At 40.6% G+C, this 22,183-nt stretch overlaps 3 protein-coding genes across 5 annotated transcripts; all 3 read right to left on the bottom strand.

Moving 5' to 3' along the window:
* Positions 1-1,144: 1,144 nt before the first annotated feature.
* On the bottom strand, positions 1,145-5,972 carry ccna2 (cyclin A2). Its single transcript, XM_088432299.1, has 8 exons — positions 5,419-5,972; positions 4,165-4,408; positions 3,988-4,094; positions 3,046-3,269; positions 2,776-2,983; positions 1,855-1,968; positions 1,649-1,782; positions 1,145-1,580 (listed from the first exon to the last, which is right to left on the bottom strand). Exons 1-8 carry the CDS (start codon positions 5,629-5,631, stop codon positions 1,529-1,531), a joined length of 1,296 nt encoding a protein of 431 aa, XP_088288425.1. The 5' UTR covers positions 5,632-5,972; the 3' UTR covers positions 1,145-1,528.
* Positions 5,973-6,384: 412 nt separating this feature from the next.
* Positions 6,385-11,810, bottom strand: bbs7 (Bardet-Biedl syndrome 7). The gene is made up of 19 exons (XM_088431528.1): positions 11,391-11,810; positions 11,204-11,269; positions 11,055-11,117; positions 10,797-10,972; positions 10,454-10,640; positions 10,297-10,369; positions 9,806-9,913; positions 9,345-9,475; positions 9,181-9,265; positions 8,991-9,093; positions 8,724-8,916; positions 8,062-8,136; positions 7,918-7,986; positions 7,721-7,860; positions 7,483-7,647; positions 7,292-7,401; positions 7,098-7,201; positions 6,912-7,035; positions 6,385-6,837 (listed from the first exon to the last, which is right to left on the bottom strand). Exons 1-19 carry the CDS (start codon positions 11,424-11,426, stop codon positions 6,704-6,706), a joined length of 2,142 nt encoding a protein of 713 aa, XP_088287654.1. The 5' UTR covers positions 11,427-11,810; the 3' UTR covers positions 6,385-6,703.
* A 159-nt stretch (positions 11,811-11,969) lies between these two features.
* Positions 11,970-20,393, bottom strand: tmem33 (transmembrane protein 33). Of its 3 annotated transcripts, none has more exons than XM_088430557.1 (8): positions 20,321-20,393; positions 15,115-15,182; positions 14,618-14,712; positions 14,361-14,548; positions 13,715-13,782; positions 13,136-13,269; positions 12,939-13,022; positions 11,970-12,864 (listed from the first exon to the last, which is right to left on the bottom strand). In XM_088430557.1, the coding sequence occupies exons 2-8, from the start codon at positions 15,157-15,159 to the stop codon at positions 12,735-12,737; spliced, it is 744 nt and encodes a 247-aa protein (XP_088286683.1). In that variant the 5' UTR covers positions 15,160-15,182; positions 20,321-20,393; the 3' UTR covers positions 11,970-12,734. The 3 variants fall into 3 exon arrangements, with proteins under 3 accessions (XP_088286683.1, XP_088286682.1, XP_088286685.1); XM_088430556.1 differs by lacking the exon at positions 20,321-20,393 and adding an exon at positions 15,907-16,025; XM_088430559.1 differs by lacking the exon at positions 20,321-20,393 and adding an exon at positions 15,577-15,731.
* Positions 20,394-22,183: the final 1,790 nt, after the last annotated feature.

The raw sequence follows: 22,183 nt of genomic DNA, 5'->3' as shown, positions 1-22,183 counted from the left end.
CAAAGTTTTTAGTTTGTTTTAAACCATTTTTTTAAAATAAACACTACAAACTGACCGTTGCTATAACCATCATGTTATTTTTAATAGTTTATTTTAAGTTTTAAAATAAACAGATTGGTGATACAACACGATTGGTGTCACTTATTGTGTTTAAGTGGTGCGATATTTAATACTTGTGATGGGGACTTTTGGCTCTATAGAAGGAACCGTTTATTCTGTTTACCAAAAACTAACATGAAATTATTTGCTCATCAACATGCAAAATTCAGAATTCTATAAATTCAAACATTAGCTTACCTTTTTATGGATCCTGATTTGCAGCAACGCCACAAAGCAGCACCTAGAATGAGTCGCAGATGTCATTGCAAATAAGATTGAATCGTATCATAATTGAATTGTTATTGCTAGGCAACAGAAGCGCAAACCTCAAAATGGCCTTTGGTGCACATGGCTAGCTCTCCATGTACAAGAAAATTAAAAATCATTGAAAAGCAAAAAATCATTTGAGAGGGAGCTGGCAATAGCTTTGCATGCATGATTTTATTATAGATGAGTCATTTTGGCTTACCTTAGTCAAAGGTTGAGTCTCTTGAGTTTTGATGGATTCCGTTCCAGTTCTCCCAGTCATTTGTAATTGGGGTTTATCAAAGGATTCAGATGCCAGCAGCTAAAGGTCTTCATCCAAGCTTTGCATAGCCAGAAGTAAACATTTACTCGCATCAAGGTGACCTGTGCAGCCGAACGCATAGCTTTGCTGACATCCTGCATTTTGGTTTGAATATGAAAGGCTATTCAGTTTTAGCCAAAAGCTGCATTTGTTTTGATTATTTTACCTGTTTAAATACTTTTGCTTTGCCAACAAGAAAACCCGCAACGGATTTCAGATCATCCAAGCGCGGATTTGTGATTCAGACTACAAAGCTGTAAGCAGAAAGCATTTATCCTGGTTAGTTTTAAAACTGAACAATCATTTTACCAATTAATTTTTAATTTGCCAGAAATTAGATATGTTTTAACTGCCCTATTAAGTTTAATGGGTCATTTAAGATCCCTAATTAGAATATAGACAATAAAGACTGAACGTTTCCCGGTATGTGCAAAGTGATCCTCTGCTGCCCCCTGTGGTCAATCACGAGAAAACATGTAGGAAGCAGATCAAGAGAGCTTTTATTTACAAGCCTTAACATGTTACAGTGCTGCAAGACAACCTGACAACTAATTTGTCAGTCAGCCAAATGTAATGAGACAAACGCCACGTTGACTGAAAAAAAAAAAACATGTTTAATGTGTAAAACACGACTAGTTGGCTTAGAAAAACAACCCAGCAATGACAACTGCTTGGGCATAAAACCACAACCCTTGAGCATGCAAACGCCAGCTTTCATTTACACATTGGTCTGATATTAAAACATTATGAACAACGGGTATTGATAAAAACCCAACAAAAAAATACTAAGTACAAGTCACATGGAAAAAGACGTGACAGTAAGTACATAAGAAAAAAAAAAGGGTGAAAAAAAAAAAAGATTTAGTCAAACTGCAAAGTGGTCGGCGGTTCGATGGTGGAAACTTCATGATGCCTAAAGAGAACATTTCTTAGGTCAGTTAAATTCTTCCACTGAAATCATGTGCGTTATTCAATTCTTACTTTGAACTCTTGTACTTGTCCCGAACAGACTGCTGGGCATGCTGTGATGCGTTCAGGTACATCTTGTGAAGATCAATCACGCAAGGCCTCAATGCCTCCAGGGTGTAGCCAGTCTTCTCTACCAGGGACTTGGGCTGCAACACCAGTCAGGTATTTATTTATTTTATTTGTTTTCTTCTAAATCTTAAACTTGTTGAAAAGCATACCCATGATGCACCGGTGATGGTGCCGTTGGCCAGGACGTAGGCAGCGGCGGCAGTCTGGGACGGAAGGTACTTCAAGAACGGGTCTGCGTCCACCAGGCTCAGCTCGCAAAGGTACTATTGACAAATTCATGTTAAAATTTGCAACTTCAATAGGAGGGAGGAAAAAAACAACACTATATATATAAAAACAGGGCTTTCCAGCAGGGATGGATAACTCAAGTCAGTGCTCAAGGGATGCAATCATGCAGGTTTTGAAATCACGTGTCAAACTCAAGGCCCCGGGGCCACATTCAGCCTGCCATATTGTTATGTGGTCCACAAAGTTCATTATGACATCAAGTTTCTGACTAAAAAAACCAAATTTGCAAGTTGTCTTCAATTTGTTGACAACAGAACAAAGGAACTTTTACTGGCATCAGATTTCAAAATTAAGTAAGAGTGGCCCACAATTAAAGTGGGGTTGTTGGAAAACATACTGAATAGCGGCCCGAGGAGCGGAACTGCCCTGATCTACAGAAAAAAACAATACTCAAACGGAATGGATGTACTTTACCTTTTAAAAGTTTCGGTAACTGCTCCAGTCATGATTTTCAAAGTAAAAGTAGAATATTGTTAAGCCTCCTTTAAAAGATTGCCCATTTACAAACTTCCCATTAAAAAGGGGGAGCTTGAGAGAGACAGTTAAACAACTAACATTACTGATTTATTCAAAATGAGTCTTGACAACCCTCGAGGAAATCCTCCAGCAGAGAAGACAACTAGATACCAGAAGCATCTTCTGGAGTTGCCCAATAAAATGCCATTTGAGATGGTACTACGAAACGTAGTTTTAAGGTTTGATTTAAAAATCGGACATGCAAGTTCATTTTGTTAAAAAAAAAAGGTTGAAAACAGACCAAACCTAACGATCGGCGGACTCACCCTGGCGAGGCTCTCCACCTGCTTGCTGGCGGCGTGCTGGTGCATGAAGTACTGCGCCAGGAACTGGTTGATGGTGGGCGCCGCCAGGTCGAAGGAGAGCACTTTCAGCACCATCTGCTCCATCCTCAGCACCTGCTTCTTGGTGTAGGTGTCGTCCGTGATGTAGACAAACTCCGACACCTCCGGGGGGTAGATCTCCTCGAATTTGCTGCACGGACGGCGTGCGGTAGGCAACGTCGCGGGGGCGGGGCGCGGCCGGAAGCGACTTACGAGGCCAGCAGCATGGCGGCGGCGCCCACCAGCTGCAACTTGCTGCGCAGCACCGACATGGACGACAGGAAGCGGTCGATGTAGTTGACGGCCAGGTAGAGCGTCTCGCTCTGGAGCTTGTACTCCTCGCCCACCTCCACCAGCCAGTCCACGAGGATGGCGCGCATGCTGTTGGTGATGTCGGGCTGCTTCTTCATGTAGTCTGACCGGGGGCGGGACTTCATCTGCGGGGCAATTCGAACACTTCAAAACAAAAGTGGCTCCCAAAGTTTAAGCTACGTACTCAGTGTGAAATGTATGCTGCAGCTAACAATTGTTTTACTAAAGAGTTCAAAAGTAGATTGAGAAAAGTGCCCTTTAACTCAGAATGCTACACAAATACCCAGAAAAAAAGTAAAGTCAAATGTTTGATTGAACAACATGTGCTTGAATAGAGCATGGGGTCTCAAACTTTTGAGTCTGGAAACCTTTTTTGGAAAACAAATTTTCCAAGGACCCCCATTGCAAATGTTTACAGAGGGATGGAGGGGGGAGAGAAAAAAATAAAAAAAAAAATAAACCTTGGATGACATGGGTCTGCCAATTACTATTTTAAAAACATGAATCTGGTCAAATTGAATACATTCACGATTTAATAAAATTAAGTTCTTCACAGGTGACCCAGACATGGAACAATCGCAGATTTCAAATTAAGAGCAAATTAATTGGAAAATGCACTTTTTGCAAAATTGTATTACTATTGGCAATTTTCATTTGGGGGGGGACAGAAACAAAAATGTAATAGTTTTAGATTTGTTTTTCAACCATTTGAACTGATATTAAAATAGAACTGTCTTTATTTTGTATTTATTACAAACTGGGCTTGGTTTTGATAGTGTAAGCACAATGCGGCATGAGTGACCAATAGATGGACAAAAACGTCGTAGACGTTCAACATCTCACCTCCATTTGCCTCAAGTACATGTGAATCTCGTCGGCGTATTCGGGCAACTCTGTGACGTCTGTGGTCTTCTCCTCGCCCACGACAATGGACATGTCCATCGGAGAGTCTTGGAAAAGACAAACGTTATTAGCTTCCAGCGTTACGCAATTTTGAGGACTTCCAGTTTAGCCGCTAACCAAAACTGACGTCCATGGCCGGTGCTGGGATGTCGAGCACGGCCAGAGGTTGGCGCAAGCGGGCGACGGCATGGTCAATCTTAAGCGGGGAGTCCTCCACCAGGTCTTTCACCTTGGCGGGGGCGCCGCTGGGTTGCTTCTTGACAATCGGGGCGGGCTGGTCCACGTGGATCTGGAATGGGGGCTGCTTGGAGACTTTGCACGCGCCTTCATTTTTGCACAACGGCTGCTGCTGTGAGGATTCCTGTTTAGCAGAAGCAGGATAATTGATTTATAGCGTGTAATTGTTAATTTAATAGTGCTTAATATTGGCTAGTTGACCAATAGGAAAGAAAAAAACCCTCCCCCTTTAAGTGTATTTTCTGGTTAAACAATTGCTTTCACTCTGATGGGGAAAAATAAAAGATTTTGCTTTGACACTGGGTAGCATGTATTTAAAAGTGAGTTGGTGGTATTTAGAGGTTAATTCAATTAGTTTGTTTTTGTTCATGTGAAACAAAAGCAAGTGTTAACATTTAATTCCAAATACATTTTAATACCCGGCATTATGTTGTCCAAATTTTGCCTCAGGGAGGGTAGAAAATGGCTGTTTATAAAGGAAGTAATGAAGTACTAAATCTACAACTTCAAATAAGTATTGAATACTGCATGTAGTTGTGTTAAAGTAATCAATTCATTAGTGTAATTAAATAATTAGAATATACGTCATTTCGTAATAGTGCTTACTACCTTAAGTAATCAAATACTTTCACCTCATAATGATTACTTAAGAACTTTATATCAATTACTTTGGTACATAATTTCTCTCATTACTTAGGTACATTGATTACTTGAGTGATCAATGTGTACCTTCAGTACCATCTCTGGTTAGAATAGATTCTCAACAAATACTAAAAAACAAAATCTACTTGGAACGGAATGTCTTCTTTTAAATGAAATGTATATATTGCAAAAAACTAAATGTACAATTTTGTCTAGAATCGAAAGTCGATTTTTTAAAGATATACAAAAGAGCTTATAAAATGGCGGACAAACAATTTAAGCTTAATTGTAACGTCACAATGTCATGCTGTTTCGCTTTGACGACAATCCCCATGCAGGAGCAAAACAGCCGATAAATTAACAATTTCTGAGGGTATAGATGGAGCCATGCTAACGTTGTCCCATTTTTTCTTTTTAAAGCGGCATGTGCATTGTAAGGTTAGCATGGCAGCTAACTAGCCTGTTAGGCTACAATAAGCCAGGCCAACTGACCTGCTTGAGAGCGCGCTGGTTGTGGCCTCTGCTCCTCAGGTTATTTTGAATGGCGCCCAACACCGTCCTGGTGGTCGCCGGCTTAGGCGGAACATTCTCCTGGTTCTCCAAGGCGGCCGCCCGGGGCTTCTGCGAGCCTCGCAATCTCGCCTGAATGTTTTCTTGGTTGTGGAGCTCGCTAGTTTGACTTTGGCTACGACTTTCGCCCGACATGCTTTCGGTTAGTCTCAAACTGTTCAGTGCAGCCGTTGCTTTTTCTTTTTTTTTTTTTAAGCCAACGATATCAAAGACAATGCAGAGGCGAAAAAATAAAAATGGGACCCTGTGGGAAGTAACCAAAGTTATCACTTGAAAGAGCAACGGCACTCGAGGCGAGAAAGTGACAAATCGAAAAAAAATGTCGTAGTTGTACTTCCCCACGAACTGTCGCAATTTTTTTTAAGGCGCCATTACTTGGAATTGCACCAACCTGCAAGGCAAAAGATGAGCCGGTTCCCGCTGCTGTTTTAAGTTACAACTCGGCGCACTGACTCGCCGCTTTCGGAGTTCCTTTTCTCTCATTCAAGCTGCCCGCGAGGATTGAAACGGACCAATCGTTGAGCTTCTTTGACATGACGTCACATAACGACGGCAAATAAGCTGGGACAAAACACATTGATTGCAAATTCGAAACCGGTTTGCGATTTACAAGCAACGTATTTGACTATGCCCGGTAAAAAAATAGAAAATAAAAAAAAAATCGGAAGTATTTCAAATGTGTACATATTAATTTCAATAGTTGGACTTTCACATATGTCCAACGTTATATCGCCAAGAGACCGATTTTTTTTGCCATTCATGTGTATGGGGTTTGTGAGAGTACATGCTACCAAGTGCTGTCTTGCTTGGTTTATTCAAATAAAAATGCCGTAGTTGGAATGCATAATCAACAAATTGTGTCTAATTCATGATTTAAAATATACAACAATCAATATAGTAGTTTATTCATCACCACGCTAGAAAAATATTATACAACATACTTTGGAATGACATGAGGACTTCGGCCAGATGGATAACTGGGCTACTCCCTCTAAACTGCGTTATGATCTCATGATGTAAAATGGAGGAAAATAATTAAAAAAGTAATACTAAATCTGCCCTAAAAATTTCCAGCCCATTGGGCATTTGCCAGATGGCCAATTCAGCCCTCGAAAGCGGCGGACATCTACTGTACATTAAAAAAAAAATCTAACTGTTTAAATATAGTCAAAAAAAAGAAAAAAAACATCTCACACGGATAGCTTGACTAAGCTTCGTTGAAAAAGTCTAATAATGAATTCAAATCATAACTATCCAGGATCTCCAAGAGCGACGACACTTTGGCTTTTACATTCTGACCTTTGAACTTGAACTTATCGATAAAAAGATCCGTGATCATGCCTGCAGGGGGGAAGGAAAAAACAACTTCAGTGCACAATAACAAATCACGACAACTATGAATGCTGATTTATCACCGTAAAGCCTCTCCAGGTGCGCCGGCTGTTTCTTGTACTCCTCCAGCAGACTGGCCGACTCGTCCAGGATGCTGCGATATTCCGAGATCAGGAAGTCGGCGTTGCCCTCGTGAAGCTGCAGCTCCTAAAACATCAGCCGTGTTCATGTTTATGTTTGATCAATTATACAGTTATGCTCGGACATACTTTCAACGCATCAATGAGCTGAACTTTTCTCGCCAGAACCAGTTGATACTCCAGTTTAGGATGAATCATCTTGAGCGTGTGGCTCACAGAGTCGTCGTTGATATCTGTGGAGGAGCACCGGCACCTTTCAGCTTTACGTGTCCGTCACCCCTCCGGTCCACGACAGGAAAATAATAATCCACGTGCATGCCCACCATAGGAAATGTTCAGGTTGATTTTGCGTTTGGTGGCCTCTTTGGAGAGGACGTCGCTCAGGATGGAGATGGTGGAGATGTTGTCCGACTTGAAGTGGGCCTCCCCTTTGCTGAAAGAAAAACAAACACTTTTTTTTTTTCTGCTAAATACTGAAATTTGTCTATGTTTGTTGTTTATTATAGAAGCTAACCTGTAGTTGGCGTGTAACTGAGTGCCCAGGAAAGTGTTTAGAAAGTAAAAGGTCACGCTCTCTCCCGCGGGCGTTTTCTCCGGCACCTCCGGCAGACAGAAGACTACCCAGGAGTGGATTTCTGCGAAACTGAACTGTCCCACCAGACTCAGCTTGTTCATGGGCCTGGATCCACAACACCTAAAGTCAGCTCATATTGTGTTCTTAATAAAAAAACGGGAGTCTGGTGAAAAGTCACCTGTCCTGGTCGATGCTGTGCGTGCGCTGGTGAAGAGACAGAGGTTTGATGTGATATTGGCGAACCTGACACGTCTTGGGCTGCAGTCTGTGGGTGACGTAAGCCTGCAAGGTGCCGTACTGTCCTTCGATGGACCTCACCTACAACACACGCACGCGTTATAAATGTATTGCCGTTGATTATGGGATGGAACTCACCTTGAGCTCCAGCCTGGTGGTGTTTGCTTGACACCTGTAAGTGGCCAGCAGGAAGTTGCCATTTGGCTGCTGTGGAGTGTTTCAAAATGGCGGTCAATCAACAAGAAAGATGTTTGTTCGGTGGACTTTGTGGTCTTGGCTCACCTCAGAGTCGCATTCACTGAAACTGACCACCGCCGAGTTGTTGTCCACGTCCAGCAGATCGATGGGAACGTCACTCTGCAAAGGACAGGGGCAGGATGCACGAGCAGATATTTTGAATGATATTTTTCCACTGGACGTGCTTTAATAATTAAAATTACATTTAAAATATAATTAAATGGAATGTCAAGAACTTAACTTTTTTTACACAGTGACCCGATTTGGGCCCTTGATTATGACACATCTAACCTCCACTGGGAGGAAAAAAATGACTATAGATTGTTAAAAAAGGTAGAGGTTCAAAACAGCACCATTCCTTCACTCCTAAATGCCTGCAAATAAAATTTATTTGATGGCAAAATTTCCATTATGGACACCTGTACGAAACATTGATGCCCAGGGAATAATAAGGTTACAAGTTTCCTGCAAAACAACGCCATCCTCAGGCTTAAGGCGTAACTGCAACATTGACATTTGTGCTCGTTGTTGTGAAGTTTTCTGACACCATCTCAAGCTTGTAAGTAAAATTTTGCCCTAAACTAAAGACAACATACATCTTAAGGTCACTCCAAAGTCAAAGCATCACCATACTTATTTTTTCTTATGTGTTTTCTAAGACCAAAGTCTAAGATGTCTCCTTGAAGTTGTCCGAAGGTAGTGCGTACCTGTAGCAGCAGGTTGTCGATGGCCGTCTGCACCTCAAGCGTGAGGCTGTAGCTGGCGTCGTCCTGGCACAGCGTGAACTTGTCGTTGATGTTGAAGGCGGGCACCACGGAGACGGCCGTCTTGGACAGCGACGTTTGCTGGTACTGCTCGCGGCCCAGCTGAACTTTGACCTGCAGCTGCTCCAGCTCCGCCCTGGGACCAAAAAAAACGGCTCCCGTTTCCAAATCCCACCCAGGAGACCCAAGCGGTCAACGGCGGTGGTTTACCTGAGGGCTTCCACTTTGGATTGAACCTCTTTACTCATCCTGACATTGTCTCCGGCGCCCACTTCCGCCTTTTGAGGTTCTGTAGTCAATCCAGTCACCCAACCTGGACACACACACAAGGCCGGGATTCTTTGTTGTTTTTGAACTGCCATGGGGGCGTGGCTTTAAAATTGTCCGACAGTGATGTCACCTGTATAAGTGGCAGTCAGGATCTCATCATAGGACTCCTTCCCCACGCAGCCTCCCTGGATGGAGGTCACGCTTTCTGACAAAGCCTGTGCCGGGTAAAAGGTGGCAAATTACCAGATGGTTACACAACGCTGACTCATCAGGTCTTGATTAAAGACTCCTTACGTGCTCAAAGCGGAGCGTGGGCTCGTTGGTGCTGTCGAAACCGTAAATGGCCACCGTCCCATCGTCACGTCCCACCAGGACGTCGCTCACTCCGTCGCCGGTGATGTCGTAGGCGTCGAGGCAGAGAATTCCTGGACATGTCACAGAACCAAATCAGCAAAGTTCATTTAATGCTTTTTAAAGCAAGACAGGGACAGTATGTTTTCAGTTTCAAATTAAGAGCAAATTAATTGGAACATCAAGCAATTTATTGTTTGTTATGGTAACTGTTGTGCAGAATGTATGCCTTTATTTTTTTGGGCTTTCTACACATGCTTTTTGGGCAATGCCAATTTCTTGCGGGTAAAAAATACTTGCGGACTAATTTGATAAATTATTATAAATGAAAATATTTCAAAAGGTGCATATCATTGAAAAAAGGTTGAGAACCACTCCGTTACATAAACAGCAAAGTACAGTACCTCCTTTCCTTTTGTCATTGTCAATCTCCCATTTAGTCGCCGCTGAACCATCGCCGATTTGAATCAAGCCGATTTTGCCGTCTGTTGTCCCGTATAGGACGTCCCTTTCTGAGAGAAAGCAAAAGTTCCATCCTTTACTTGGGTTCCGCATGAAAACAACCATGTGAAATACAATGTAGCTTGTTTCAAATGTTACATACAGTAAGTGTTTGAATTAAATTCAGACGTGATCAGCGTTGTTAACTTATTCACTGCCATTGACGGCTAAAGACGTTAATTTTGTTTTTAACATTTTTATTTAGATGCCAGTGAATTAGTTAACCTGGAATTTGTACGTGAATAAAGAGTTATTGAAAAATGAAAATAGATCTTTGACGCCTATTACTGTCAATGGCAGTGAAGAGATGATTTGCATTTTCTTTAAAATATTAAATTGTAAGGTAAAACAAAAGAAAAAAAAATCTAGATAATAAAATAGAAAACAAACTCGCCTCCATCTTTGTTGTAGCGTTCTAGCACGGACGGCGGTCCCGGCACCTCCACCTCGTATGCCAACTCAGAACCCTGATCAATTAAAAAAAATAAAAATAAATAAAATTATTGATATCATTCGAATTGGACAATCAGGACTCAGAAAAAACTGTCTACCTGCAGCACTCTGAGAACGCGGTCTTGACACGCCAGCACGGGGACGGGGCAAGCCAGATTCTCTGAGGACAAACAGACAATGTCGTTGATCTTGTCCCCAGACAGGAAGTAGTCTTGGTCCTTGCAGTCGCAGTAGTGGTTGTAGATGTAGCTGGCACACACAAAGAGGTCGGCGCCGGACACGTGCCTGTGTGGGACAAAAGACAATAAGTGGACCAAATATTTTCAGTATGTAACGATAACTATTCATTCGTGTCCACTCCATTGGACATATAAAAAAACAATGTCCACTACGGTGGACACAAATGAACAGGCTGGATCCCTTCATGGAGTCTTTCCCTACATGGCATTGATGCTCTCAGTGAGGTTGGCTTCAAAGGTGAGGAACTGTTTGCCCTTCTTGGTGAACCCTCGCACTTGAGATCCTGAGCAGACGAAGATCTTCTCCTGCGGTGTTCCAGCCGCTCCGCCCAGGTCCATTCGGGATATTTTCTGCCCCGGGAGTGTTTTGAAGACAGGCTACAAATACATAGATTTAAGTTAGGAACACATTATAGACAAAAAACAATTGAATTAGGAGAGATTAAAAAAAATCACTGACTACTGCTATGCCCTTTTTCATCCCAAAACATGTCAAGACACCATCATGGTCCGCAACAGCCACCTGACATGAAACCACATCATAAGAATGATTATTTCATTGAATATATACGAAAAATTGTGATTTTGGATTACTACCACGGATGATACCTTCTGGGGAGCTTTTTTTCCAAGTGCTGGCAGCAGCCTCATTGTTTTTTGGGACGTTACCCCAACCTATAAATGACAAAAGTTACCTTGTACGAAATTCATGCAAAACAATCATTATGACACATCATAATACGTAAACATTCTTAAATGTCAGCATAACGCTAATAAACCATATAAGGAGACTTACCTGCATGTAGTCAACTCGATTTAGATTTATCTCCATCTTTATTTGGAGCAAGTCCTGACACCGGAGGAAAATAACAAGTTTATTTAGCCACAAAAGTGACAATAAGGCGATCCATTAGTCAGCCACACGCCGTTGCTAACATTTGAGGTGAACCATTGTGAGAGTAAACAGATGAGATGAGGATTAGCCACTCAAGAAGATTAGCTTGACGTGCTAACGTTGGCTAGCCGGCTAGTTAGCATTCGCGATGTGGTCACACGAGTGTATACTTTAAAAGACGACAGAGAGTAATATCAAGTAAAATAGATATGGTACCAAACTATGAATGTAATGGAAACACTCTTCGGGTAAAAAAAAAAAAAGAGAATTAAGGGCGAGGAGAAGATATTAGGCTTTCAAACAGATTCCATGGCAACGTTGTCAACCACTATAACCTGTGCAACCATTGGACGGAGTTTGAATAATACATTTTCAAGACAAATCCTGATTGGACAATTTACTTCCGTGTTAAGAGAAAAGAGGTGCGGCTAGCCAAGCATCCGTAATGGACTGATAAACAGAAAGAAACCGGAGCAAATGTTAATTCTACTCTTTATTTCGTAATAGTTAAGCGCTCATCTCACGATAAAAACGTGGTTCATCTTTAGGCAAATGCAGTGAATTAACATTGGTGAAAGAAATTTGGGCACATGTAAGCGAAAACATTTAGTACATGGGTAGTAAACGCATTCAAAAAAAAAAAATAAAAGCATTGAAAAGCAGCATAGCTTTCACTTAATGGACAACATGCATCATGGAGTTCATTTTCATAAGAAATCCAACAGCATTATGTCCCATTATTTATGCTTATTCTACAAAATGCAGCAGATGTGACATTTTTAAATCTAAAAAGGAGTGACGTTAGCGTATACAAAAAGAAACTAAACTGAGCACAAACAACATCATTGCCTCTTTACCGTTCAGACAATCTTTTTAGTTGGAATCATATATTATTAGCGTTCTTACTAATCTCAGAACAATAGTGAATAAATAAGGTGGCAGGGTGACATTAAAGATGTCCGAAGTGCTCTGACATGACAAAAGAGCGCCGGATCCACCGTTTTGATGAGTTCACATTAAGACAGGAGGAAAAAAGAAGGACCCAAAAAAATAAGATCTTCAGTGCATTACTGTCTGGTCTTGAACTGGATCTGTCAAGTTGTCATTGCCACAATAAAAACACAAATTGTCCTCCACCGATGTCGCCATTGTGTGTCCTCATTCAGAATGGAAGTCTCGTTCGTCCTCAGCGGTGGCTGAACGCAAAAAAAAAAAAAGTCGAAGGAGGGTGGCGCGACGCGGTCTTCAGATGCCGGTGGGAGCCAGGCGGCTGACGAAGGCGATGCTGCTGAGGCACATCCTCCGGAAGAAGGCGGGGCACGCGGGTTTCATGATGAAATGCTCCACGAGGATTCGCAGCTCGGTGAATAGAGTGCTGGCAAAAAAATGAGCAAAAGTACGTAACCCTCAATAGCAACAGGTATATAAAAACGATTTTTTATTTCTTACCGGCAGTACGGGTTTCTTCTGGACGTGTAGCGCAGGCTGAGGAAACGATAGTAGATGAAGGGCAGCAGCAAGCTTCCTTGGCCGCTGATGAAAATTACAAAAATGCTGCCTTATTATACAATATACACCTATGATTGTAGAGTAACATGACTGGATGAAAAAAAAACCAAAGTGTATTGTGTTTTTATGCGCCCAACCTGAAGAGCATGAAAACTGTGGCAGGCATCAAAAAGATCTCGTTACAGGCGATGAACTTGAGAATGTTCTGCTGATTGGCTGACATCTTGTCCAGGAGGTTCCTGACGAACATCAAGGTGCCGGGGCCCACCGACTGTTCAGCCGACGACAACAAAAACAACACTTAGTACAACCTCACATCCGTGTTTTCTCATTTACAGAATTCATCTATTCATTTTTTTCCTCCTGCTGAAACTTATCCTGAGCTATTTCCTGAAAAAAAAAATATTACCAACTGCTGCGACTCCATAAAAAGGTGATTATAAATATTTTAGTGGGTGGTAGATTGTCTTCATTTGCTATTCTCGGCACGGTTCACTCACTCTCCCCTGTGAACAGCGAATTCGCTGAAAACAAGCCACTAACTTCTATTAGATTTGTTTTGGTTTTAGCAAAATGATGACAGAGCGGATCATTAAAAATCAATTTTCATGATGTAAAACCTCATTTGTTCCATTCTGCAAAAACAACCTCCCAGACTGCTTCCAAGAAAGCAATTAAAAAGAAGAAATGACAGCCAGTGGCTGTGGCCTACTCACATCTAGAACTTTCTTGGTGTATGTTGTTGCATGGAGAAGGGAGAAGAGGAATACCGGGAAGATGCTCACTGGAGAAAATGGATTAAAGAATAATAAAATAATACACGGCTGGGGGGAGGGGGGGTGTTCAGAGAATGAGCCATAGAAATTAAAAATCTGGTTTAACTGGACTCACAATTTAATTAAATTTAATACCTTTTTATTTACAACCAACACCTTAGAAAAAAAACAAAAACACTTTCGACCTGCTGTTGATTAAAACCGACATCACACCACGTGCTCAAGGCTCAGATAACAGCCAATCACAGCTCACCCGATTTCTGGGTTTGGTCACGTGACATTCACAAGCTAAGCCATGATTGGTTGTTGATTGACCCGTGTGTCATTTTCATCAGCAAGTGGAAAAACATGTTTTTTTTTTACGCATTAGTTAAACATGAATATTACTGTGGTTATCAAATTAGTTATAGACAAAATATTAACTTTTCACTGTTGAAAATTGCTAAATAAGTTAAGATATTTGCTCAGCCCTTCTAGGGACAATATATTTATTTAAACGGCTCTCCATTCTATCTCCTCTGGCTTAACAGTATTTAACCAACTACATAGCTCAAAGTGTAGACAGGCACAATGACGTCAAGGATACTAGTGATGGGATAAGAGTTGACCAGGATGAGCGAGTAGAGCAGGTAGTGGCAGCTGTCCTCCTGAAGCGCCTGCGCCACAAAGGCCCGGCTCAGCTGGAACCTGGGGAGCCTTTGGTGTAGTCGCAAGGCGCTCGTCAACGCGTTGGCCAGAAGTGCCCGCTGATAGAAGTTGGATGCCGCGATGGGCCTAAAACAAAATGGCCTCCGCCGTAAGTTTCTCGAACTCCAACGGACGAGTGTGGTGATGGACACTCACCCCAAGATTGGTAGGATGAACATGATGGAGCAGTAGACAGTGAAGAGGCGGGACAGCCACATGGCAGTTTCCAACTTGCTGTTCATTAAAAATTGCTGCAGCAGAAAAAACATTCAAAAATGAAATCATTCTATTCCATGTAAAATTGACGCGCAGAATCAATGTTGCCGCAATGGTAATGTTGCTGAATGCACTGTGTGTCCTCTGCATATGGGGAGTGGGAAAAAAATGATTTATTTTATACTAGGGATATTCGAGTAAGCGTCCATACAAAGTACCTGTATTAGGCCGAAACCTATACTCGGAATGTAAGTCGAAACGAGCGCTCTTGGAGCAGTTTTGTTTCCTCAATTTTGAAACATATATATTGTGAAAATATTATAGCTGCTGAGTAAACGTGCACACACTGCAAAGAGGAATTACTGCAGACTGAATGCAATGTTGTGTTGGACACATTGAACATGAAAACATGAAACAATGTTAAGCCGTTATCTTACCACAGGCCCCAGTCTCTGAGAGTTCGGTTGGCCATTGTCTGCCATTTTGGCTGCTTGTGTGTGTCACTCTGTTCAGGAACGAACACAAATAATGCACAAGTAAGACACAGCATGGATTTCGTTAGTTGGACATAAATCTTTTGATGCAGGTTGTTATGAAGAATGAGAAGGGGGAAGCAAAGAAGAAACATAGCAATAAAAAAAAGTTCTTTGAAGTACGTTCCGATTTTTGGCCCACTTTGTATATTAAAACCAGACGCTAACAGAAATAAACTAATCAAATCGGACGAAGCAAACGATCTCTGAAGATCCATGAATTTTATCCACAATCTTAATACGTTAAATTAAATAATTGTTTTAGTGATAAACAGGCAACCAATCTACATTAATTATTACGCAAAAGAAATGAACGGTTTCCGTTACTTGCACTAGTTACAATTACATCACAAAAGCTTAGCATACCTGCCACAAAAGCCCTATTCAAATGGAACCACTTTAAAGAGCGGATTTACTTTAAACGAGGGGGAAAAAACTCCCACGAACGACATCACCCCATAAAAACTCTTCAAGGCTGACAATATTTCCTACAAATGTTTGCTTTTGACAGCTCATCAAAGCCAGTTTGCGGCAGGTGAATCTAGAAGCTTCTATTTAGCTAGCATAAAGGCTAAGCTAACGGCGTCAACCCCTCACCTTCTTCCGGTTTACAACCTACCCGGCACTATCCACTTAAATATTTGATTTTCAGATTGTATGACTGTGTTCAAAATTATAATGCAAAACATAATTTACCGGTATGGGAAAGCTGCGGTGTCACAATGATATTTGCCTCGATCCCCGTTTACACACACACACACGAGATAGGAGTAAATGATCAGGTGACCTTCTTGGTTGGACCACGGCAATCTCGCAAGCTATCGCGATGATACAAAAAAAACACTTCCGGGAGAGACAAACTTTCGGCCGCCTCTAGGAAGACAGTTGAACTCCAGCAAAAATGAGTAACTACAGCAAATATAAAGAAAAAATAATAAATTAATAAAAATTCGTAAGTTTTCACACACATTTTTAACATACTATAGTATTATTTACGTCTAATAAATACTGTATTTCCCTATATTGCTGTTTTTATATTATCCATATTTATGCATCTCTTCCTTCGTAGTTCTTCAGCACGTTTTAAATACGATAAACAAAAGGCTATAAAAAAACAATATGGGCAAAAAAAAATCACCTCAGCGACCTCGTGGGGGCGACAAAGCTTTGCGTACTTTTCCTCAGTTGCTGCAGGTGGTTTTGGGCACGCACTCCTCTTTAATTTAAAAACGCTCACGGAGTTTGAATACACCGTTAAAATATTTTTTATATGTTCAGAACGCTTTATTTTGTGTCATTCAATGTCATTCTGAGTTGATTTTACACTAACCGGACACCAGAGGACGCTTTCGAAAAGAAAACTGAGCCGGAGCAAGAGTCCTACAAAAAAACAACAATTTTGCTGTAAGTGCTCTTAATTCTGTCCCAACATGTTTTTAAACGTTACACTTGACTCTTTGCTGCAAGTGCGTATGCGTTGCATTCACTGCCAAGTTAACAATGTTGGCTTTCTCTCGCAGACGCCATTTGAAAATATAGGCAGCGTGTGTAAGCACTGTAGAATCTAATTATTTCTTTGCAAAACCTAATTAGGCATTAAAAAAGGTTAACGCCAGCGCCTGAAACGTTTTTGTTTAATAATCCCATTACTGGCGGCTCATCATGTATAAAATGGTGCGCAGGAGGACACAAAGTTTGCACTTGCTAAGGGGAATCATGCAGGGGAAAAGTGGTTCATGCTTTATTTTTTGCGCAATGGCTGCTAGCTGTTAGCCTGCACGTGGCACTGCGGAGGAGCACACACACACATTGTGTTAAATAGGTAAGAACTGCAGCCTCCTACATTGCATGCCTTTTTCCTTTTCAAACGTATTCGGTGTGTGTTTTAAGCATGTCAGAATCATGAATGGGCCGTGGAGATCATGGGTTTTAATTAATCACCGGAGAGCGCAACATGTGACAGACAACATGCGCTGCTTTAGAAAAGGGACCTGCTACTGCAACATACATTTCAAATCGTGCTTTCTAGTCAATGAATAGTGTTAAAAACGAAAAATGGCACGACAAATGGATTATAAATATATATTGAAAAAAAACCGATACGTGTTGGTTTTATTGTGTATCTGTGATGTTAAATCAGTAAATATTTCACCGAACTGCATCCAAAGAGAAAACACTTGTTTTGTGTTTTTTATCAATTGACTTTTGTTTTCATTATTAAAAAATATAACAATGGACTAATGTTGTCTATACAAAACAATTTTACAAGAGCGGGTAGAATTTCATGCGATTATTTTACGAGATTCAGCTAAATGTTGGCTTCATAAATTTGTGTTGTTATTACTATAATGGTTGTTGTATTTTTTTAATATGAAACATTCAGAACCACATTTAAAAGTCTTTACAGAAAAATAAATCATTGTATAGATCTTTTTCGATTAAAATGTATTATGCTTATTACAATGCTACCGTTATTATTGCTGTTTGTTGATTTTTTTCCCAATACGAAAAATTAAACTACATTTTCAAAGTGTGCGCAGATATTTCTTGAGGTATAAATGATCATTTGTGCGTTTTTTTTTTTTTTTTACAAATGAAAATTCGATACGTATATACATTTAAGTAATACAAAATATTTTACATACCAAAACCAATAATTTCAACAATTTTAATACACGAGTACAACAGCCATATTTTTGTGACGGTATTTGTATGTTGATTACATCGGAATAATTCCTACACATAAAAAACATATTCATACAAATCTTGTAATACGGTTTCTATTTCGTTGCAAAATATTAATGTTCAAAAAGAAAACAATATTTACAATTTTTGGATGATAAATATAAGAATTGTTATAATAACTATAGTTCAATACGAACTATTTTCTTTAGTTTTTTTTTACGTGACTTTTGCGTAAAAAGTCAAATCCCTCCATCATGAGTCGCTTGAGGGATTTAAGAGGGGAAAAAAGAAGCGTGTGACACACACCAAAGCGTCTGAAAAGACGTGAAGAAGTGTGTTTCATCTTTCTGCTGCGCTTTGTGGCTCCATTGGAGTCCAAACAAATCCAATTCATGGGCGGACAAGCGAGAGGCCACGAGAGCATCGCAACGCAATGAATGCAATTATCAACACTCTCTTTTTGCCTCTTTGTATAGCTTAGCTTACAAAGTCTTATTCTTTGTTGCGGCTAAAAAAATACAACGCGCTTATTGAATAAATTGGAATAGAGATGGTTTATTTAGGAAAAATACACATATTAGATTAAGAAGCGCTTTTGGTATTTGCTCATTGCCTCAGAAATTTCTTGCCTGGCCCTGATTGCAATTTCCGTCTGTTTTAAACAACCAAATCCTTTCTGTAAAATGATTGCGAATTAATAGACGCAAAAGTGAAAATTAAATTTGAAAACAATTCACAATATTTGGGTCAATTCAACCCAACTTTATGGGTTGTTTTATGCGGAAAGTTTCGTCAAATTGACCCAATATTGGCTTGGTAATTTTTTTGTCGCATCATTGGGTTATTTTTGAACCAATTTGCGAGTGTAATTAATAATTAATAAATGCAAATTTTCAAATAGTGTGCGCGCGTATGTGTGCTTTTAATCATTCAAAAGTGAGCGTGTTAAATTATCTTTACGGAGACCGAATTTTGTAATGGACCTCGTTCTGTTGTGTAATTTATGGGTGTCTCCAAATGTGCTTTTAAAAACATAAAATGACAATAATATTGTTTTTTCTTTGGACAATAACATAACGCAATAGAGATAATGGTCATAAACAGACGCAACCTCCTTTGAAAAGTGAAATAATTGCAACAGTTCTTCAGGGCTGACATCTTAAATAAGACGTCAATCATAATTTGCATCATTTGTATGGAAATGTCCAGGTCCCATCTGGGGAGCAAAACAAAAGATCTCAAAGGGCTTCAAACAAAACGACGCAAACATATTTGGGCGGCCGCAAAGCGGTCAAAAGTGCTGCAAAGTCAAGCGCCTTTTATTGGCTTCCTCCTACACAATCAAAAGGCAAATTAATCAAAAACGCGCACACACACACGCGCACGCACACACATTGTTTGCGCGTAATGGATGTGCTGCGAGATTTGCCGTTATTATTTGCCGTCCTTCCCCGGGAAACAAATTGAACATTTATTGCATATATATTAAAAATTATCCGCATGCAGTGTTTGATGTCTCTGTTATTGAGGCGCACTGAGAGGTGAGGTCCCAGCAGATCAATTTCGCTTGTTGCTGGATGTTTGGGGAAAAATGCCTGCACGGCTAAATTGATTCAGAAACAAATTCATAACTTGGGGGGGTTTAACACCACCCCCACTTCCCCCTTCTCTTTGCATCGCCATTGCGATCAACCGCTGGGTGATTCATTCGAAAAAAAAGCTGAAATAAAAGATTTCTATGGAGAGGATTGGGTCAATATCACTTTTATCTAAGAATATGGCTTTATTTTTTACTTTTAAGTCAGAGATCTGACTTTATTCACAGCATTTTGTTTTAAATGTTTATCAACATAGAAATAAAAGCGAACATTCTAAGAAAAAAAAACTAGAACTCTGAACTCTGAACTAGAACTTTTCTGACTATTCTTAGAACTCTGACTCAATTGAAATCTCACTTTAAATTTAGAAATATGACTTTTTCCCCCTAATAAACCGTGATTTTAGGAATTCTGGCTTCAATTTTTTTTTATTTACACAAAAATCAAAGTGAGGATTTCGTCAGGACGATGATAATGACGTCAGAGTTCTTACTCTCAAAATTCTAACTTTTACATTCAGAATTGGCTTCTCGTCAGAGAATTCTGATTATAAAGTCAGAATTCTCAAAGTCCGAATTCCCAGTCATATGTATGACTTATAGACTAAATAACATAACTCAAGTGAGAATTCTGGCAATAACCTTCGCTAGCTAACGGTGCTACCCTAGCGGAGAGCGTCAATGCTAATCACTAGCTCGATGCTAATTACCAGATGTATTAAAACTGGAAATAAGTAAAGATATTCCCGTCGTGTCCACCACACAAAATACAAACAATAACCTCAACAAATACGAATAAAACACTCTACATAACATAAATAGACGTACAGGCTTGTGCTTGCAAGGCTTGACACGAAGTTGCCGAAACCACTCGAGCATCGCGCTCTCGCGAGAAGACAACAGGAAGTGCTCAATGCAGCAAGATCCGGCCGCCTTTCACAATAAACCTACGTGTTCATACGAATGAATTGAAACAACTCTGTAACAATAGAAACGCAAGACATCTTGTCTTGTGCTCTTGTCTGTTCTTTTTTTGCTCCTTATGAGAAAAAAGTTGCGATTAATAGTCCGAAAAATGCAATAAATTATCGAATATGTGAGATTGAATACGGAGGCCACACATGGCTGGGCCCCTGGACGGCACTGCATGGCGCAGCCTATTTTTCATTTTTTGGCCAAGACGCATGCGCTTGCTAGCCTCCAGTGGCTTTTGGGTGGCTGGGCAAACGCGAGGAGCTGACAAAGCTTCGATTGTGCACTCCATGTGGAAACGGAGGCTTGTCCTCCACAAACTGCGGCGAGAGCCATCGCATGAATGGCCCGTGTCACACGCCTGATTAGTTTGCGCTATTAAATTGTCAAAAAGGGAAGATTTTTTTTCCCCCTTCCCAAAGAGTTATGGAATTCAGACTTGTGTGCGACGGGCGACGAGGGGAAAGGGGGGTGTTGGGGCGGTCTGGGACCGGGTTGAAGGTCACGCAGAGTTCTCGGCGCTTCGCTGGGACGATCTCGGGACATTACCGGAACCCATTGAAAATACTGAAAGATAATAACATTTATTTGATGTTTATTTTATCTTATGGCATCTTGGTGCGAAGGAAACCATTTGAAGTGAGTTGATGAGTTTCATTTAGACAAAACTAGGCCTTTACTGCCGTCTTGTAACATCTCCAGGGAACCGCATTCACTCTTCTGGAAGTATTAATTACTTGCTAATTTTAATTTATTTGCAGGGTGTCTGTGTGCAATACAGCATTTGATCACTTTGCAGGATCTCTGTGTGAAAGTTTTTTCGTTTTTCAATGTTGCAGGAGCTATTTGGCTAGACAATATTTTTGCGGATCAATTTTCATCTATTTGCAGGGTCTCTGTGTGGGATATGATGGATTTTATCATTTTGCTGTATCTCCGTGTGAAAGTGGCTCATTTTTTTCAATGCTGTAGGTTCTCTGGCTAGACAATGGCAAGTGGCAAGATTTTATAATGATGCAGATACTGTAGTGTGTTAAAGGGTAAATTTGTAATCTTGCGGGATATCTGTGAAAGTAACTGCATTTTACAGTCTTGCAGGATCACTGTGTGAAAGACCCGATTTTCTAGTCTTACAGCATCTGTATGCAAAAAGCTACATTTTATACATTTTCTTGCCGTGTGAGAGACTATAAATATAAGTTTTCTGTGTGACAGGGGCTCGTCTATATTTTGCATGCTCTCTGTATTAAAGAAGCTATATTTGATCATTTTAGAATCTTTACTTCAAAAGAGCCATTTTTATTAATTTTCCAGGATCTCTGTGTGAATAAGTCAACAATGTGGTAAAAATAAGAGGTATTAAAAGAATCATTTAAGGCTAGAATTCGGAGGTGTGCGTGACTCGCCCGTTTAGCGCCAGTGTGTCACGTCCAACCCACCCACTCCATCTTGGAACCCCCTTTTCTTTTTTCCCCTTTCAGTCCTTTCTCACCGCCCCAACGTTTTGTGTTAAATGTTAACAAGTCGACGCGATGCATTTAATGGCCCACAACAAATGTGTGTTGACTCCAACACTCGCCTCCATTGTGGCCATTGTGCGCCTGCCCGGCCTGGCGAGATTTATCTATTTTTGATATCAAATTCCTTCTGTCATCAAGACTGTGCTCCTGTTGACTTTTCTTGACCCCCTTTCACCCCGTTTCTTCAACGTTCCCATAT

The sequence above is a fragment of the Hippichthys cyanospilos genome, chromosome 13 (assembly GCF_059441005.1).
Source record: "Hippichthys cyanospilos isolate Australia breed blue-spotted pipefish chromosome 13, RoL_Hcya_1.0, whole genome shotgun sequence".
NCBI classification, from domain to species: Eukaryota; Metazoa; Chordata; class Actinopteri; order Syngnathiformes; family Syngnathidae; genus Hippichthys; species Hippichthys cyanospilos.
The sequence above is the reverse complement of the archived record's forward strand: the minus strand, read 5'-3'. Positions and strand labels throughout refer to the sequence as shown.

Bases quoted from the DNA above. Each gene is read 5' to 3' on its own strand.
- bbs7 (XM_088431528.1), bottom strand. From the start codon at position 11,426: ATGGAGATAAATCTAAATCGAGTTGACTACATGCAG. The intron at 9,266-9,344 runs GTAAGGAGTCTT...TACCCGGCACAG, and splicing joins CCACGCTCCGCTTTGAGCAC to GCTTTGTCAGAAAGCGTGAC. The intron at 7,648-7,720 runs GTGACTTTTCAC...TTGTGGATCCAG, and splicing joins CACAGCATCGACCAGGACAG to GCCCATGAACAAGCTGAGTC.
- ccna2 (XM_088432299.1), bottom strand. From the start codon at position 5,631: ATGTCGGGCGAAAGTCGTAGCCAAAGTCAAACTAGCGAGCTCCACAAC. The intron at 4,409-5,418 runs GTCAGTTGGCCT...TCTGCTAAACAG, and splicing joins ACCAGCGCGCTCTCAAGCAG to GAATCCTCACAGCAGCAGCC. The intron at 3,270-3,987 runs GTGAGATGTTGA...ATTGCCCCGCAG, and splicing joins TGTACTTGAGGCAAATGGAG to ATGAAGTCCCGCCCCCGGTC.
- tmem33 (XM_088430557.1), bottom strand. From the start codon at position 15,159: ATGGCAGACAATGGCCAACCGAACTCTCAGAGACTGGGGCCTGTG. The intron at 14,549-14,617 runs GTGAGTGTCCAT...ATTTTGTTTTAG, and splicing joins TTCATCCTACCAATCTTGGG to GCCCATCGCGGCATCCAACT. The intron at 13,270-13,714 runs GTGAGTAGGCCA...TCGGCTGAACAG, and splicing joins ACACCAAGAAAGTTCTAGAT to TCGGTGGGCCCCGGCACCTT.